We start from the raw sequence: 19466 nt of genomic DNA on the forward strand, positions 1-19466 counted from the left end.
GCTACCCCTTGATCCTGCTAGATTCTCAGGTTACTCTCATTTCTCCTTCCTTTCAACTCTAGACTTCTTGAAAGAACAGTCTTCACTTGCCCCTTCCACTTCCTTACCGTTTGATTCACTCCTTAAGGCTTAAAACCCTTGCTTCAGATCTCTCTTGGAAGCTCCCTGTAGCTAACAAATGCACTGAGCGATTCTCAGTCTTCCTCCTAATCAGCCTCTCTGCAGAGTGTGCCAGTGTCGGTAGCTCATTCTTTTGACTCCTGTGAGTGACGCTGAACTTAGGTTGTCTTAATTCTGTAACCCCTTCTTTTCTCCCCTCCCCTGTCTTACTCCCAGGTTCTATATTCAAATGTCTTCCTTTTCTTTCCTTATACTCTGTCCTTTGAAACTTAGATAGTTCCCAGTCTCGTCTCTATTTGATATTCATCATCCCTTCAGCAAATATACTGAGTGTCAGCAAGTGCCCAACACGTTCCAGGGGAGGTCCTTGTTCCCCAGCACTGCCCTGGGGGCAGCAGTGAGCAAAGCAGCAGCAAATGTCCTGTCTTCGCAGACCTGACACTCTGGTGATAGAAGACAAATATACTCTGCCTGCGTGTCCCACCAGCTCCTAGAATTCAGTATACCCCAAACTGAACTCATCGCTTTCTTATTGGATTTGCTGTCCTCCTGCTGATGGCACCACCACCTTTGCATCGCCCCCAACGACAGTGCAGAGGCATCCTTGAGATACCCCTTTTCCCCTGGCCCAGTTTCCAAAGCAGTTGCCAAGTTCTGTCTACACTCCCTGCCGTGGAGGCACTCTCTGTCCTTCCTTCTCCTCCCCCCGAGTCACTGCTTTAGTTCAGGCCTTGTCACCTCTTGGTCATTGCAGGGACTGCTGACTGCTGTGACAGGGGCCCCAGCCCCAGGACTCAGAGCACTCGGCATGCAGTCATACTCGTGACTAAGGTTCACTGCAGTGAGATTATAACGCAAAGGCAGCAAAACGTGGAGGCACATGGGGCAAAGTCCAGAAGCTACAAAGGGCAAGCTTGCAAAAGTCATATCCCAGTAGCTTCACATGGGATGGGCTCAATACTCCAGTGACCATTCGTAACAACGTCTGTGAAATCTTATCTGCCGGAGAAGTTCATTAGATTTCTAGCGCCCAGGATGTTTACAGGGTGCTGCTCAGCTAGGCACCCTCTGCCTGCCACGTACCAAAATCCCAGACTCCCAGAAGGAAAGCCTAAGCCACTTTATCTTCACAGAAAGCTTAGGTACAGTGAGCCACTCTTGCCAGCCAGGAAAGTTTCCTATCAGCGTAGGGATCTGTTTATCAGTCACGTTCCAGATGCCAGCCAAGGTCCAACCTTGCAGGCAGGCCTTCCTGAAGAAAGGCCATCTCGGACACGCTATGTTAACTCTTTTCTGCACATGAGCCCTCTGTTGCTCACCACTCCAGGCTTCCCTGTTGCCACCGGAGTAACCCTGTTCTGTGCCTCTCGGAAAGCTTCCCTTCGGGGACTGCATGTTTGTCCTTCACAATCTGACCACAGCATACTTTCGACCTTCTTTTCTTCATCCTATGGGAGCCACACAGCACTATTAGCTGAGCACCTTGTACTTCCCTGGCCGGGCCTGGCTCCAGCTTGAAGATGCCTTTACCACCCACCTGTGCAAGTCCAAACCCTACTTACCTCTCACAGCCCCGTTCCAATACGGCTTCTTCCCAAAGCCTCCTGTGGTCCACCTATGCCATTGCTGGACTTCCAAGCAAGGATAGCTTTCTTCTGATCTGCCCAAGCAATTTCTCTGTACTTCTCTTGTTGTCATCTGCCTTTTATTTTAATTGTTTAATTACAACTTTGGGAGGGAAAAGATCCTGATTCATCTTTATATCTCCATAAATGCCAAAGAAACATGTGGTTCTTAAGTGAGCCTCTGTCCATATCTGTGGGTTAAATTCCCAAATGCTGTGTGAAGTCTGTCTTAGTTCAGTTGCCAAGAGTGGCATTTGGTGAACCCATCCCTCTTTTGGCTGAAGTTTTCTTTGGCAGCCCAGGGTCATCTAGTCGCAGAACACAGTTACCCCGGGAAGGCAGCCACGTGAACTAAGGGCTGATTGCACAGGGTCTGCAGACAGACCGTCCTGGTCCAGGTTCCTGGCTCTGCCCTCGAAAGCTCTGAGACTAACTTGACCTCACTAAGTCTCAGGGCCCTCATCTCTAAAATGGGAATAAAAATCTATGAGAATTAAAGAAGACAACACTTAAACAAAACCAAAGGGGGGTAGGACCAAGGGTGGGAAGGGGGGAGGTCTAGGGTGGGAGAAATGGGGGGGGGGGGAAATGGAGACAACTGTACTTGAATAACAATTAAAAAAAGAAAAATTGTGAAAGAAACACAAAAAAGAAAATAAATAAAAATAAATAAATAAAAAAGAAGACAACATTTGTGAAGCTCCATGTCAAGCACATTACCCAGCTTGATAAGACTTATATTTTTTATTACATACTCTTTCTTACCAAGAACCAACTAAATTTGTCATTGCCACAAGTCTTCCACTGATTTTACCTGTTTGTTTTGTTTTGTTCTCATTTTATTTTTTAATTAGTTGGGTCTACACGAGCGAAAAAGACTTGAATGGGAGTAGCCACTGGGGAGTGATTGCAACCTATAGTGGAGCTGGCTACTACCTGGATTTGTCAAGAACAAGAGAGGAAACCGCAGCTCAGATTGCTGGCCTCAAGAAAAACGTCTGGCTGGACCGAGGAACCAGGGCAACGTTCATCGACTTTTCAGTGTACAATGCCAACACTAACCTGTTCTGTGTGATCAGGTGTGTACGAGGGCACTCAGCCCTCCCATTTCCATGCATTTGTATGTACGTCCTAATCAGGAGACAGGCCAGAGAACTGTTGCCTGCAGTTGGCCGAACGAGAGTGTCAAGTATCAGAGATGACAGCAAGGGAGGGGTGAAGGCTGCAGGCTATTGGGGTAAGGATATGGGGGAAGGGAGTTAAGATCCTGGACTATAATATGTGGGGAAGAACCTTAAGTCTGGCCCATGTTCATCCCCAGAGCACTGGTTTGCTAACACCTGGTTTTACCCCTCATGAGGCTGACCAGTGCCACATGCCTCATGACCAGGGCTCCAACCAGCAAATCTTGACTCATTGCCCTGAGTTCCCCACTCTCAGATGACGCCCCTGCTGGCAGAACTTGAGCACAGGAGTCGGGGGCTATCTCTGGGGTAGGTGGGATACCAGGGACCTGCTCATGCTCAAGATTCACCAAAGGCACATAAAGTTCCTTCTGCAGGTCCTGTGACATCGCTGTCATAACCACTTAGGTGACGGGAAAGTGACAGAGATCCCACTAGCTTGTCTGGAGCCCCTTGTTCGTTCATTCATTCGGCAAACATTTATTTGACATCTAATATGGTGCCAGGCACTGTTCTAGGCTCTTGGGACACATCAGGGAACAAGGTAAAGATCCCTGCCCTTGCCGAGCTTGCATTCAACTGGGAGAAGGTAGGTAATAGACAATTAACAATAAACAAAAGAAACAAATTAAATCATACATTAGAAGGTAACACGCTATAACAACAACAAAAAAAAGAACAGGCAAGGGAATGCGAAGTTTACCCACATTAATCATCCTGGGGAACGTGTTGCCAACATCCAATCACCAACATGAATAACTTGTACATACATTTACCCACCAATGAGAAGGATGAATTCTCACAGTGTCCTTAGTTTGTGATCTTTTTTGAGGCTAAATTCAACTCTGCTTACCATGGCCAGTTGGATTTTCCCAGTCTTTGCATTTAACAACTTTTGCAGAAAGTAATATCACATTAAAACAAGTAAAAGTTATTACTAGAAATGATTGAAAAGCTTATTGCAAGTATTATTGAACGTTTTAATGATTCCAGCAAGGATAGGAAGAGGATAGAAAAAGGCAATTCTGATTGACTTTTAAGGAAATATCTATGAACGGTCTTGAATGCCTTTTACTTCCTCCCCATACTTTAAGAGTGACTATTGTCAAGGCAATTACTTCATTTCTCTGCACGGTTGTCTAAATTTCTGAAAGGAGCTGACAGATGCAGAGTGAGATAAGCCAGAGAGAGATGACTTGGCAAAGAGGCTACTTCCTCCCTCACGAGTCTGCGCTGAGGCTGCCACGAGACTGTGTTTCAGTGTGGCTCCCCTGAGCTACAGAGAGTCAAGAAAAAACGGGGGCTGACAGTAAAGAGGAGGGGAAAAATTTCACACTTCGGTGACCAGTTTCTAACTTGCCTAGTCCCTGCCTGTACTCAGGGCACAAGCCCTAGTTACTCAGGTTCTAGATGGGGCTACGCATCCTGTAATGGAAAAAATGGTTATGCCTAATAGCAGACCAGAGGGCTTTCAAAAGCCTTACAGTTAAAAAGGTAGAGATTCTATTTCTAGTTCGATAGAGAGATGATACCATTAAGTGAATCACTTAACTTTCTCAGTGTGACACCTACAACATGGCAGTTTGGCAAGAAATGTCCTCAGTTTATATTACCACTAAAGATCAATGCCATCAGTAGAAATAGAAAAAAGTATGTTACTCTTTCTGACAGACTTTTACTGAGCACCTATTAACTGTAAGGCTCTGGGTAGCAAAAAGTACCCCCCAGGGTGAATTATTCAATGCTAGTGTTACCAATGAATGAATGAGAAACTCAGTCCCTATCTTTATATATGTGAAAAACATACAATTTTCAACAGATCATATGTATTTTGAGTGCCTAACATACATTCCTGTTCTTCATTGTCTAGTAGAATGACTTGCATTTAATAAAAGGCCTAGAAAGGCTTGTTTGTTGATTACCTCTACATTACAAAAAGAATGTATACAGCATTTTCAAATTATAAGTGCCAGAGAAGTGAAGGGGAGACTGAGAAGGAATAATCTCTTAGGTCTGAGAGGTCTTGGTAAATGCTGTACTTTTTGTTATAAAATTCTACAAGCATGGAGTCACTGGCTTTGACAAAAAAATGTTTTGCCACTAGTCGTGGGTGACACATGATTACAGTTTTATTATTCTACAGTGCAGGACAGAATAGATGGACATCCTGTCCCGGATGCATCCATATGTTGTTGTTATTGTTACTGTTTTAATTGTTCTTGTTACAATGCAGGTTATTGGTTGAATTCCCAGCAACAGGCGGTGTGGTTCCATCTTGGCAATTTCAGCCTGTAAAGCTGATCCGATATGTCACAACTTTTGATTTCTTCCTGGCAGCCTGTGAGATTATCTTTTGTTTCTTTATCCTTTACTATGTGGTGGAAGAGATATTGGAAATTCGCATTCACAAGCTACACTATTTCAGGAGTTTCTGGAATTGTCTGGATGTTGTGATCGTTGTGGTAGGTTCGAGAACAACACCCAATTTCCTACTCTGTTATAAAAACATGTTAATTAGAGTCTTAGTCCCCGCAGCATTGAGAACTGTGATATTCCAGAAGGAGATTCTCGAACTTCTCCTCTGTTATATCAACTCCAATATTACTACTTATTTCCTCATTTTTCATGAGTAACCCTTCTGAATATGGAAGTAAAGAGATTATTTGCAGTAAACTCTCAGGCACACTAATAGCAACAATAAGTAATTCATATTTGCCTGTGCCATGCCATATGAGATGTGGGGGAGAGAACAATGTTTTGTCTTGTTGATTCTGTTTTTTGCTAATGGTATTTTTCTTCAACTGCTAGTAAAAATTAACATATATTTTTCTGCACATGTGTAAAGTTATGGCAAGAAGAAACATCCTGAAATATTTTAGGTGACAGAGAAAACCTCCCAGTGCTTTAAAATTTTCTGCAAATAGCCCAGCCGAAACTTGAAATTATATCCTAAATATAAATGTAATATCTTAGATCACTTTGAAATTATTTCCTCTAGTTTTGTTTTTTCTCTAACACTCTGAGGTCCACAGGCTTACTTCAATTAATCATTTGTCCTAAGCAATGTCTAAACTAGCAGAATTACTGAAAAGAAAAGGAAGACTATTAAGAAGTCTAAATGCAAATAATTTTGTTGAGTGGTAGGTTTCATGTGGTGAAAATGATTTATTCGCCGGATATTTTCTGATCACTTACTGTACACCTGGCACTGTTCTAGGCATTGGGAATATAGGAGTGAACAAAACCAGGTAAACAAGGATGTCACTTATATTTTATAAAGGATGAGAATCCCCAAAAAACTCTGGAGAGACATACCAACCCAAATGTTCACAAAATCTGTTTTCTCTCACTCCCTGTTTTGAAAGAAAAGTCTCAAGGAAACTTACTGTATTGATATGATACCAGTTTTGTATAAATGACTGTATATTCCATATTTTTGTAAGTATTTTCCTGTGCAGAGTGAAAACAACTGGAATGGAATACAGTGTACTTAGTGAGTGCTGGGTACAGGGTTATTGTTGGATTCAGTGAGTCAGTACTTCTCCTCAGCTTCTTCTTCAGCCTTCTTAGCTAAGTCTATGGAGAAAACATTTTTAGTGTATTCCAGAGAGCTCAAAGAATATATTCGTGCAACACAGAAACACAAGATTGGCTCTGGAAATCCTTAGAGAAGAAGAAGAAGGTGGTGAGGTTGCCTTTTCCAGCTGTTCTTGGCAGCCAGTGAGATCTTTATATGATAGTCCCCTGGGACCTTGATCAAATGGCCTCTCAAGAAGGGCCAGTGAAGTGGCTTTGACCATCATCCATGAGAAGAGAGGGAGAATGGGCAGCGGAGGTTACAGCACCTGTCACAGCCCACCTGCCATGGACTTAGACCCCATGAGAGGGCAAGGTGGTTGTGGTTCCCCTACCACTTTCCACCTCTACATGTTAATCCACTGGTGACAGATGCAAGTACAGGGCCCAGTGTCCCTCAGATATGGCTTTGTAGCCCAGATCTGAAAAGTTGTCTGGTCATGAATTAAGGGACAGAAACAAGCACGAGGAAAACCCTTGACCCATGTGTTCCCACTGCAAGCTCACGAGCCCTCTCTGTCCATCATTCCCTCCATCCTCTAGGACCAAGCTCATTCTTTCCTCGTCTGAACACTCTTTTTCCTGTGTCTTGTTGCACCCTTCATCTTGTGTGATGCTGGTTCCTAAGTAGGTTTTTGTATTATTTAAAATTGTGTGTTTATTTGGTCTTGAACCAGAGTATATGTTTCTTGAGGACACAGTTTGTGCATTTTACTTCGGTTTGTTCCTCTTGGCCCCTAGCACAGTGCTGTGTACACAAATACATCCCCTATGTATTTGTTCAGTAGAGGAAAGACTGGATGGCTGGAAGGTGAAAAAAAGAACATAAAATCAGAAAGCACTATGAGGCAGAGAAAGCAGAAGGGTGGAAAGTGATTTAAATGAGGGTAGCAGAAAAAACGGAAGTTAGTCATGTTTGAGTTTGAGTTTGGGGCACAGTGACCTCTCTCTCTCTGTCTCTCTGTCTCCCTCTCTGTCTCTCTCTCTCTCTCTGTCTCTCTCTCTGTCTCTCTCTGTCTCTGTCTCTCTGTCTCTGTCTCTCTGTCTCTGTCTCTCTCTCTCTCTCTCTCTCTCTCTCGTGTGTATGTACATACACTCATTGGGTTTCTATTCCTAACTGAGGAAGTGCAAGCAGTATATTGTTTTACTTGTCTTATGGCCGTGATCAACACTTCCATTTGTGTAAGTGACTTCTAGGATGCCATTGGGTGAGCAGAACTTTGGGCCCTAGAATTAATATAATGGTGAAGAAAAATAGACTACTCATTTTAGGGTAAGTTATATATTTCTAAAGCACTGTCATAATACATTAATCTTTTGTTTTCCAGCTATCAGTGGTAGCTATAGGAATTAACATACACAGAACATCGAACGTGGAGGTGCTATTACAGTTTCTGGAAGATCAAAATACTTTCCCCAACTTTGAGCATCTGGCATACTGGCAAATACAGTTTAACAATATAGCTGCTGTCATAGTGTTTTTTGTCTGGATTAAGGTAATTAATGAATTTCATGTTCTGGACTTTCCACAACATTTTACCTTCTTTTTATTAACATGAATCATGCAAAATGTTGGAGAAATTTAGTATTGTGCCCAAGTTCAAGTAGCCAGTGAAAAGCTGCTGCATATTTTAAAGTAAAGTTAAACTAGTGGGACTCATTGGATCATTCATCTCACTGTGAACGATGCTCCCTGCTACCTGCACTTTTGTGAGGCCTGTCCCTATAGGTTTTATTTAACAGATGCAATAAGAGGCCTGTTCAGTATGTCAGCTGGACTCAGGGTCCCAGGCCACTTGCAGGGACAGGTCACCCAGAAATGGGGTGACCAGGTGAAGTAAAAGGAACTAAGAGAAATGGGGGCAGAGTGGAAACTGATCAAAAATGCTCTCCGAAGAGATTGCCTCTTCCCCAGGTAGAGGCCAGGGGGAAGTTTTACCTAGAATTGAGGTTGGGACAGGCACCTCTTCCAGGTAGTTCCTTAATCATTCCTTTCCTTCTTTTCTCAAGATACAGTGCACATTTCCATGTATGTGAAAGGTTTGGGCATTTCATTTTATACAATAAGCCTTAATTCTGGAGGTGCAGGAAATTTCAATAATTCTGAGGGTGCTGCCAGCCTGTCACCAGTCAGGCTCTATGACCGTGCCACCCAGGCAGTAGCCACTGGCCACAAGTGTCTATCTGAATTTAAATTCAAGTTAATTAACGTTCCATACAGTTACACAGTCAGTTCTCAGTCACTCTAGCCGCATTTTAAGTGCACAGCGTCTGTGTGTGGCTAGTAGTTTTGTATTAGTGGAAACAGAGAACATTTCCATCATCACAGAAAGTTCTGTTGAGCAGCACTGTTTTAAAAGGCACTTAGCAGCAGTTACTCATTTTACTGAATTGGAATTCATACCCAGAATGCCTGAGATTTCTCAGCGCATGACCTCATCCTGGGTCTCTCATGCTGTGTGTTCAGTCACGAGCTTGTTCAGGAGAAAACATCACTAATGTACCACACCTTTATCGTAAGATAGTAACAATAATTGGTATCTCATAGAAATACTAGGAGGGATCATATTAAATAATGTGATTACAACACCCTGAAAAATATTTTGGTGTGGCCAGAAACAGTTTATGAGAGATCTTTAAGTAGAATTCTACAGGTCTCCTTTCAATGTGCACCCCAAGCTGGATGGTTTATTAGGAACTTTATGTGTAAATATCTTGGCCCCCAAACTTGAAGAACCATTACATTCTTGAAGGCTGGGTGGTGACTCGCCTTCTTGGTATCTCCCCAGTGTCCTTCTATCAAGGCTTCCCGCTACAGCTGTGTGCCGGCTACAGCTGTGTGCCAGTTGTCATGCCCTCCGGGCTGTGAGCCGCTCATCCTCGGCAGCCGTCCTCAGGGCCTGGCTTACAGAAATGCTCAGTGTGGCTTTGCAGTCAGACAGAGCTGGGCTCAAACCCTGACTCCAAGCCCCAGATGACTCCTGTAAGAGAATACCAGTGTTTTGGTCACTGTTAAGATTTGAGGCAGTCTACTTAAGCCCTCCCCCTCTGTAGCTGGTACACAGTTGATGCATAATAAATGATAGTTAATAATTGCAGTGTTTCCTAGAGGTTTTTTTCTTTTACTAGGTTTCATTTGTGGAGATTTTTCTCTTTTTTATTTTAATCTTTCTTAAGGGAAAGATATCAACAGTCATTTTAATTATAATTAAACCTGTATTTACTGTATTTTAATCATCGTGTAAATGTGAAAATCACGCGGGCAGGAGCTTTGTTCAGTTCACAGCTGTACCCCAGCTCCAAGAATCGTGCCTGGAGCATGGTAGGCACTCAATAAATACTTTTAGAATAAGAAAGTAGAAATTGCTAGATTTGAAAAAAAGCAAGTCATTTTTCTTTTACTGAGCATAATATTTGCAGGGTTTATCCATGTTGCAAAATTTCATCCCTTTGCAAGGCTGAGTAATGTTCCACTGTTTGCATATACCACATTTTGTTTACGCATTCATCTGTTGATATCTTCCCTCTCTTTACAGCTCTTCAAATTCATTAGCTTCAACAGGACCATGAGTCAGCTCTCCACAACCATGTCTCGGTGTGCCAAAGACCTCTTTGGCTTCGCAATTATGTTTTTCATTATTTTCTTAGCATACGCTCAGTTGGCATACCTTGTCTTTGGCACACAGGTTGATGACTTCAGTACTTTCCAAGAGTGCATGTAAGTATATATATAAAATTAAGAAGAAAAATTTAATCAGAGATATCACTGCCTTCTCAAGGATAAAGGATAAATCTTCACAGTTGCTATTTGGCCACCACGTGTTTAAAAGTAGTTGTTTATTTATTTTTGCTTCATATTTTTATTTTAACATTACATTATAAAAAGTAAAATTGAATGATGCATGTTATCAAAGCATTGATCTCAAAAATAACCAAGCAAAATCCTACATTTATTTCTATTTATTTTTATTTTATATTTTTATTGCATTTATTGGGGTGACATTGCTAATAAAATTATATAGGTTTCAGGTGTACAATTCTGTAATACATCATCTATATATTGTGTGTTCACCACCCCGAGTCAAATCTCCTTCCATCACCATTTATTCTCCATGTACCCTAAAAGTAGTTCTTAAAATGAGAGTTAACTCTTTTTCCCAGAAGCATTGAGCCACCAATGCATAGATGACCATACACTCTAAAATGCTGATGCTTAAAATAACAGTCATAAAGCAATCAGGCATAGAAGATCAGCTGTAGTAAACCACACTGTTCCAAAGATCAAGGTCTTCTTAGCACCAAAGGCAAATGGTAGGTTTTTAGAGACCCATTGCCTATATTTTTATTCCTCTTCAATATTGTTGCCATATGTTTTAAACTTCAAGTTATTTTGTAAGAAAAAAATAGTACTTTTAATATTCTAAGAGAAACTCAAACCAGTACAGGAATTTTCATTCTCTCCAAAGCTCTCATATGTAATAAAAAATGGAAAAGTAACCAGTATCAGATTTCCATTCCATTTAGAAAGGAGTTAGTTAGGAAAGGAGATGATCAGTATAATGAAGGTTAATAGGGCTTTGTACATGGGGATCCCTAATTCATATTGCTGTTTGATAGAAGTCAGAAACAAAAATGATTTTTCTAATTAAGACCCAGCATTGGTAACCCCCGGCAGCTCTAGACCCCACTTTGAGTGCAGGTCAGAATTCTGGAGCTTTGAGACCTACCATTCTGGCTCTCCTTCAAAAACTTTTTATTTTTATTTTTTTAATCTTTTTTTAAAAGAGATTTTAAATTCAGACCCAGGGTCACCGTTGTGAAGGTTTAGTGCTACTATGTTTGACCTAGATTATAGCTTATTGCTTTATAAGTTTTCCAGTGATAATAATTACTGTATTACTTTTTAGCCAAGTGGAAATAATATAGTTAGCATGAAAGAATATTGTTTTTATTCCAGAAGGCCTGAGTACTCACATAAATAGCAAGAGTTTTCCCGAGGATTGAAATTCTCTATTATTTCCCAGCTCTCGACCCTGAAAACAATGTCTGACCGTGGGAACTCATTTTTCAGCAGCCTTGCATCTGTGCCGGATATTCTCTGTTTCTGTGTGTGGTGCTGTGTTTTGTTTTGTTTTGTTTTTATAGCTTCACTCAATTCCGTATCATTTTGGGTGATATCAACTTCGCAGAGATTGAGGAAGCTAATCGAGTTTTGGGACCAATTTATTTCACTACATTTGTGTTCTTTATGTTCTTCATTCTTTTGGTATGTACACTTTTATTTAGAGTGAGGTGATTTACATTTCGTAAATCACCGGCTTTTATTTTCTTTATACTCTATTCTGGACCATTTTTTTAAAAGATCTAGGAAATAGAAAAATGTTGATATTAGAAATCATTTTATTTTACTTCTCTTTGATTTAGTTTTAAGTCTTCATCTTTCAATATCCATTGATAGATAGATATAAAGATGGTAGATACATAGATAATGTCTATTCGGTACAAAAAAACAGATCACGTGCAGATTTATGAAGTTACCTAAAACAGTGCTTTGCCTAAAAAGTAGAGCATACTCACATGCTTTGTATACACAGTCATCTTTCTTTGTCCACTAAGAAAGTATTAAATTAAGTTAGTTTAACCTAGGCAGTGGTTATTTTTTCATTTAAACACAGACACTTAAGAATTCCCAAATCAAGCATAACCTTAAGAAAAAAACAAAGCTCCCTTTTTAATAGATTCGTAAAGATTCTTGTATAAGATTCAGTGTTTCAGTGTAGTATCTCCAGAGCCGGTCCGGGTATTTAGTGGTTGAGTATGTGGCGTTCACCGCGAGAGAATTAAATGTATTTGGATACAACTGAAGAGTCAGGAGTGGCATGCTGGTTCATTTGTATCTTGCTGTACACATGCACCATGATTACTTTTGAACTGGAGCCTCCTAAGTTTCTTCTTCTCATAGTATATATTAGAGAAGAAAATAGAGGAAAAGTAAGCCTTCGTTACTCTCTAACATTGGTAGTACTTTGAAGTCTGGAGCATGTGAATCCCTCAGCCTCTACTAAGAAAGCAAAAACCAGGAATCAAGAGTTCTGCAGTGACCCAGAGTTGACTTGAGGCCACCGTAGTTTTCTCTGTGTATCAGTCAGCCAGGAAAGGGACATAACTGGCCATTGGCAATGCTGGTGGTGGACCCGTTGAGTGCTATCCTCCAGTATGTAGCACCTTCTAAATTATTCAGTCATTGTGTCAGATCAGTCACTCGGACATGAAAAGAAGCTCTTAGTTTTTGTCTTTATACCAAAATAATTTTTTGTGTTACTGCACAAGAAGGAATTGCTCTCCCTGCAGCCCTCAGAGAGAGAAGGGAGGCTACTATCAATACAAACTTTTTTACGGAAATGACTAGCCAAGTACAGTGTTGGCCGTCTTTCTGAGGTGACTGCCACGTGTTAATTTATTGCCCCTACTTAAGAGAAGCCACATTGGTGTGAGGTGGCCCAGCTGAGGCAGGAAGCAAAAGCCCATTGTCAGTGGGGAAAGACCTCTGATTGCAAAGGTCCATGTGACAATTGAGTGAACCTTGTGGGCCAGGATAGAAAGAAGGAGGGTGAACTTCCTCTCCCTTCACCTTCAAGGGCCTTCCTCAGCCACTTTCCAGTTTTTGAAATCTGTTCAGGGGACACACACCGACATCCATTTCAACTAATACATTTGCAGGCATTAGGTACCAGCCATTTGGAAACAAAAATAAAACATTAGATGCCTGGATTGTAAAGGAGAGGTGGGAGATGTTACTCCGACTACAACTGCCTGCCCTTGGAATTGAGCATTAAGCCAGAAACTTATGTGTATTGTATATTCTATTCTCATTCCTGCTGCAGAATCTTAAAGAGTATTCCTGCTTAGTTCATGGCAATTTGGTAGCCCATTAAAATTCATTAGGATAATATAGCTCTCATTTGTTAATTCATCAGTCATTCGATAAATATTTACTGAGCCACTGTATCGCAGTCCATGTGCTGGACACTGGCGATGCAGGGGTAAGGAAGATAGAGCCCCACCCCGCCCTCATGAAGTTCCCATAAACTTGTAGGGGAAATAGACATAATCGGATGCACAACTCTATAGTTACAAATCGTAGTTAAGTGCTAAAAAGGAAAAACAAAGGAAGAGCATGTTAAAGAAGGACCTAATCAGTTGGGTACAGTGCTTCCAGAAAATGTGTTAGAAACAAGTGTTGAAAATATAAACCATTATACTAGGGAAGGGAAAATTCAGGAAAATGGACTAACCGTTACTGAATAATAAGGATAAATTATGTAGCACCATACCTTAGGCCCTGTCTTTAAGCACTTTTCATAGATTATCTCACCAATTCTTACCACAAATATGTAAAGAAGGTACTGTTATTTCTCCCATATTATAAATACAAAGACAAATAAATATATTTGTAAATGAAGATTAGAAAATTTAAACAATACAGTCTTGGCAGTAGACCGAAACCCAACTCTGCTTGACTCCACGGTCTGTGTCTTTTCCACGAAGCTTTTCTGGACTACCCTTTTACTGTGTCCACCACATTCCTATTTGCAGAGGCCTTATTCATTCTTCTATAAATCTCAAATAATATTATAGAACAATATTTGGAATAAACATAGAATTTCATTTGTCTGTGTTGACTTGAAATTTGAAAAGCTAGTTAGAGTTCATTCCAAATAATTTATGTCAAATAAAAAATGTAGAGAATATATATAAGCAAAAATAATCCCTCCATCCATAGTTAAATACATTAACATTATATATTATATTCTTGCTTCTTTTTGTAAAATATATCAATATATGGTTTTGTAAATAAGAAAATATCTCACATTTTCCTTTGGCAGGACTTAATAGAAAAAATAATTTTCCCAAACCATATGGTAGCAAACTTAATTCATGATTTTTTAAGATATCAAATTGTTTTTTAAAAATGGCAAACAAAAAGGCATGTGTCAAAGGTTAGATTGATGCTTGCAAATGTATTTAGGTTGCTACTTTAACCTCGACTTTCCTTCGATTTACAAACAGAATATGTTTTTGGCCATCATCAATGATACTTACTCTGAAGTTAAATCTGATTTGGCTCAGCAGAAAACTGAAATGGAACTCTCAGATCTTATCAGAAAGGTATGACGAGCTCTAATTCTCAGAATTGTTTTCCTTTCTACATAGAATAAGCATGTTTCAGTCAGATTTCCAAATGAACATTAATCGGTTGTCATTGTTTAAAATAAATGGTAGATTGCTGTATTATAGGAATAATTTAAGTGTTCTTGGAGCTAGAGGTGGATCCATTGCTAGGTTGGATTTAAATTCTGGGAACCCTTTAATAACACCCTGGAATTAAATTCTCAATGAACTCTTGAGACTCTTAGAAGAGCTGAACTGCTGGTTCCATGCCCTTTGTTTTGATACCTCCTCTAGTTGGCTCTCACTTGCAGACTCAGAGTTTAGAATAAACTGAAAGATTATAAAGACATTTCCACTTTTTCTATCTCAGTTATAGTTTTTTAAAAAAAACTTTCAGAATAAAATACTTTGCAGTTCACCCTTTCTCCTTGACCTTCCAGGGAAGCTATAACATAGTCAAAGGAAAAGGTCTTGGGAGAAAGGCCACAGCCAATGGGCGTGAGAACTTCCACTCCCCACCTTCTCAGGAAGCGCTTACTTGTTAGATAGAAGAGCAGGACCGGAAAGTTGGGCAGCTTTGTTCTTCTCAATACGACTTTGTTTGATTTAAAGCAACAACAGACAGCTACAGCTACAGTTTATAGCTTGTTACCCAACCTCACTGATTTCTAAGATACAGTGGCTCCTTTTCTGTTGATTCAAGGGTAGGACCATGTTGTCTGTGAATCATGTTGTAACAGAGAACTTTTCCCTCTTAAAACAGAGTCTATTGAATGGGACCTAATTTGCATTATCCTAAAATTTGCATAACAGTTTATTGTATTTTAGCAAATCTCCAGGGTGTATACAAGCAGTCCGTACTTTGCATTTTGGTTTTTATATGCATAAATATCCATTATTTCAGTTAAATAACACCAGCTTCTCAACACAGTTCAAATTTCAGTTATCACAGTGTATTGACTGAGTAATAGCATAAAGTACAAACCTCACTTTTGAAACCGGAAAAGCCGGCACTGGTGCTCCCTGTCACTACCAGAACCAATGAGCAGAGACAGGGATTGAATACCTATGGGCACTGTGTTCAGATGGCCAGCGATCTGAGAAGACAGCGGGTTATGTACCTTAAGAGACAGTCTTACATTCCATTTTAAACTGACCCTTTTTATAAGGAGAAGAAAAGTGTAGGCAAGAGGTTGGGAATTCAGGGAAAAATTTAATCAGATAAAAGGCCGCAGCATTCTTTCATCTGTAATTCTTTCTCTGTCCCGGAACACAAGGGCTCATATACCATCTTGATTGCTCACAGTGCTCCTGGGGCACAAAGGTGGAACTGCTTGTGGTGTCCCGGAGTCAGGGTGGGTCACACCTTCAGTTTCCAAATCAATGGCTTTTTACTATGCCTATTAGCTATTACCTGAAACTAAAATTTTTCAACTCTTGAGTCCCTCATCATTTTCAGTTATCACAGTATATTAACTGTGAGTAACAGCATAAAGTGCAAACCTCACTACAAATCAATACATAAATTATGGATGTGCGTCAGTGACCAATAATGTCACTTCTTGCAAAGTCTCAGCTTGGTTACTTAGGGTCCGCTATTCACTTCATACATGAAGCATGTAGTGTTGTTTCCTTATCTCCCAGTGATAAATCATGTGACATTTTACAGAAAAAAAAGAAAAGAATAATTACTGGAAGAGAGAATGGGCCAGCAAAGATGAAAGTATAGCAGAGAAATGAAAAATGAGACTACGATATGTGAAAATCAAAATAAATATATTGGATTTATAGAAAGAATAAGTAGCTGTTCATGGGAATATCACTGCTACCATTGGGCAGCCAAAAGAACTTAGCGATAGGAAATTTGTCAACATAAATGAGGCAAGTGATTGTGACTGAAAGGATGAAGATGCTTCAGAGGAAGCGACATTAACAAAAAAACACTCCACACTAAAGGAACTCTTGGCAATATTTTGCAACATGAAAAGTGCAAAGGATAAAATGTTGGGAATTGACCCATATTGAGAAAGGATTATGATAACTCACCAAGATTAGAAAAGATGCTCAGATGCTCACTCTATGTTGTAAGTTTTACAAGAAGGAGGCAAAGAATGTTCAAAATACTCTAGTTTACCCCCCCTAAGGAAAAAGAATTGCACTACTTATTCTCCCAGTAAATAATGGATCCAGTAATTTCCGAATTTGCCTCATTAACCACATTCTTGAGTTCAGAACAGAGGATCACACATTTCAGGTTTTACACTGAATCATGGGCTTGGTCCCAGTGCAAATTTAAGCAGGGACTGTGTTGGGACCGCATCATATGTTACTGTCTTAGCCTCAAGGCTCACATATCATTAGACAAACTGGGATCCTTTCACTATTGAAAATTAATAATGTGTACTAAAACCAGCAATAATAATAATAATAGCTAATACTTTTGTATTTTTATAATAAACACTAAGGGGGAGGAATTGAATTTCCTCTACCCTCAAGGTTCTTCTGGCTGATCTAATAATCAAATAGACATTAGACAGATTAGCAAGAGAAAATAACCAAATTTAATACACACATGTGTATAGGAACCCCACATACACGAGAGTCAGAGACCACACATGCACAAGAGGTGTAGAGATGGGAAGGGAACATGGGTATACAAGACATCCTTAGCTGTGACTGAGGTAAGGTGCCTCGGAGACTTCAAAGGATCACTGCAGAGTGATAAGAACAGATGCTTAGTAAATACAAGTTTGCTTTGCCCTATAGGTTGGTCAAAAACAATTATCACTGATAATTGCTTATTACGGCCATGGCCCCTAATTTAAGTTCTTCTAGGTAGTTAAGGGAGGGGCAGAGATTTCTCTTGTGCCTGGAGTTAAAGTTTCCTTTGCTCGGAACAATCTGCATACCACAGAGGCACATCCTGGAGTGACTCATTCTGAAGCCCCACAATTCCCTGCTCTGTAATTTCCCTGGAAGGTTCGCATGCCAGAAGTTGGGCAAATAGATTGTTCTAGATCTCATTAAAACTGTCTTGAGTTTTAAGAAAAGTTCAATTCAGTTAAGTAATCGTGTCTCATTTCAGGAGGCAGTGATGCAGGTGGATTCCCAAAGTTAAGTCCATGGTACAAGCAACCAGGTATTTAATAAGAGGCATCTATCTCTATGGAAACAAACAAACATACAAACAAAACAAAGGTTAATGATTGGAGAAGACTGTAATCCCAGTTTCTGAGCTCTGAAGGTAGGCAGTCAAGAAGATTTCTAGATGTCTGTCCCCAGTCATCTTCAGACGGAGTAAAGGCAGGCAGGGACCATATCCTAGATTCTCCAGGTCTGCAGTGTGAATGTCTCTGGTGGTCTTTCTGCAACAGGCACAGAGATTGTCTGTAGATGAGCTGTCGTGGTGATTTCTCTGAAGTCCACATGAAGTTGTCAGTCCCACTTTAGCTTGCATGGCCTTGGAAAAGGGCAGGGTTTTTTAATCCTCACCCGAGGATATGCTTTTCTTGCTTTTAGAGAGAGAAGAGTGGGGAGATATTGATGTGGGAGAGAAACATCAGTTGGTTGCCTCTCATATGTACCCCCGCTAAGGATTGAACCCAAACCCTAGGTATGTGCCCTAAGCAGTGATTGAACCTGCAGACCTTTTAGTGTATGGGACAGTGCTCCAACCAACTAAGCTCCTGGCCAGGGTGGAAAAGGGCAGTTTCAGTTCTTAATAATTCCAAGTCAGAGGGTGGGAAAATGATGTCAGTTCAGAGGATTGCAGCCGAATATTTGAGAACACCAATAAAGTCTTTGTAGCCACTCAGCCAAAAAAGAAAACTAGAAAAATTCAGGATCCAGTCCAGTTTAGATGTAGAAAAATTTTAAAACTTAAAAGTCAGTGAACAGCACTGGAAGCTAATATCCACACAGGAATATTATAGTTTCTACTGCAGTGTAATTTTTTCTCTCTAAAATTATCCCCATTTTTGCTAAAAATAACCCAAATTAAAACTAATTTATTTGCAAAATTAGTCTAGTTCCAATAAACTTGGCCTGATTGCTAGCCCTGACCAGTGTGGCTTAGTTGGTTGGTCATCATCCTGCAGAGCAAAAGGTCATAGGTTCTGTCTTCAGTCAGGGCACATGCTTGGGTTTCAGGCTCCGTCCTCAGGGAAGGCACATATGAAAAGCAACTGATCGATGTTTCTCTCCCTCTCGTTCTCTCTCTCTTCCCCTCTCTCTAAAAATAAATAAAATCTTTAAACAAAAAGGAGGGGATAGAAATTACACACATACACTCTTAAAACTGCTTTGCTGCATTTTTTCATGAGGAATCTTCAGATTTATCTTAAAAAGGCCTCTCAAAGGCAGAAGGCCAAGGCGAGGACTCGCCATCAAACATCGCCGGTAATACCTATAGGTTTGGGTGAGTTCCTCTTCTCACGGTCTCCAGAGTATCCTGAGATTTCTGCACCTGCTGAGAAGTGACATTCTTTATTCATATGGCAGGGCTGCTGGGAACCAGTTAAGCAAGCCACCAGGCCAATATTTCCAAGCACTTTTATTGGCTTCCATAAGTCAATCTTAATTCTTTAAAGCTATCTTGTCATATTTGTGTCTCAAATATGACATTCCAGTCAAAGACTTGTTAATAAAGCCAGTTTCCAGTTGCATTCTGTTATAAGGAGAAGATATTTTTATTGAACTTATTGAAATAACCAGATTTTCATGGAAATAAAAATACTTAAGACTTTCTAAATTCTGGAGGGATCAGGTAGAAAGGAAAGGATAAGTGTTT

The 19466-nt window shown here is 40.3% G+C and overlaps 1 protein-coding gene across 1 annotated transcript in view; it reads left to right on the forward strand.

Annotated features, from left to right (window-relative positions):
- PKD2 (polycystin 2, transient receptor potential cation channel) overlaps positions 1–19466 on the forward strand; it is a 57947-nt gene that overhangs the window by 25156 nt on the left and 13325 nt on the right. Inside the window, exons 5-10 of the mRNA XM_053922324.2 lie at positions 2600–2824; positions 5163–5391; positions 7834–8001; positions 10042–10223; positions 11651–11771; positions 14576–14674. Of these exons, the coding sequence (XP_053778299.1) occupies positions 2600–2824; positions 5163–5391; positions 7834–8001; positions 10042–10223; positions 11651–11771; positions 14576–14674 (1024 nt within the window). The remainder of the gene's footprint in view (positions 1–2599; positions 2825–5162; positions 5392–7833; positions 8002–10041; positions 10224–11650; positions 11772–14575; positions 14675–19466) is intronic.

The sequence above is a fragment of the Desmodus rotundus genome, chromosome 4 (assembly GCF_022682495.2).
Source record: "Desmodus rotundus isolate HL8 chromosome 4, HLdesRot8A.1, whole genome shotgun sequence".
Classification (NCBI taxonomy): Eukaryota; Metazoa; Chordata; class Mammalia; order Chiroptera; family Phyllostomidae; genus Desmodus; species Desmodus rotundus.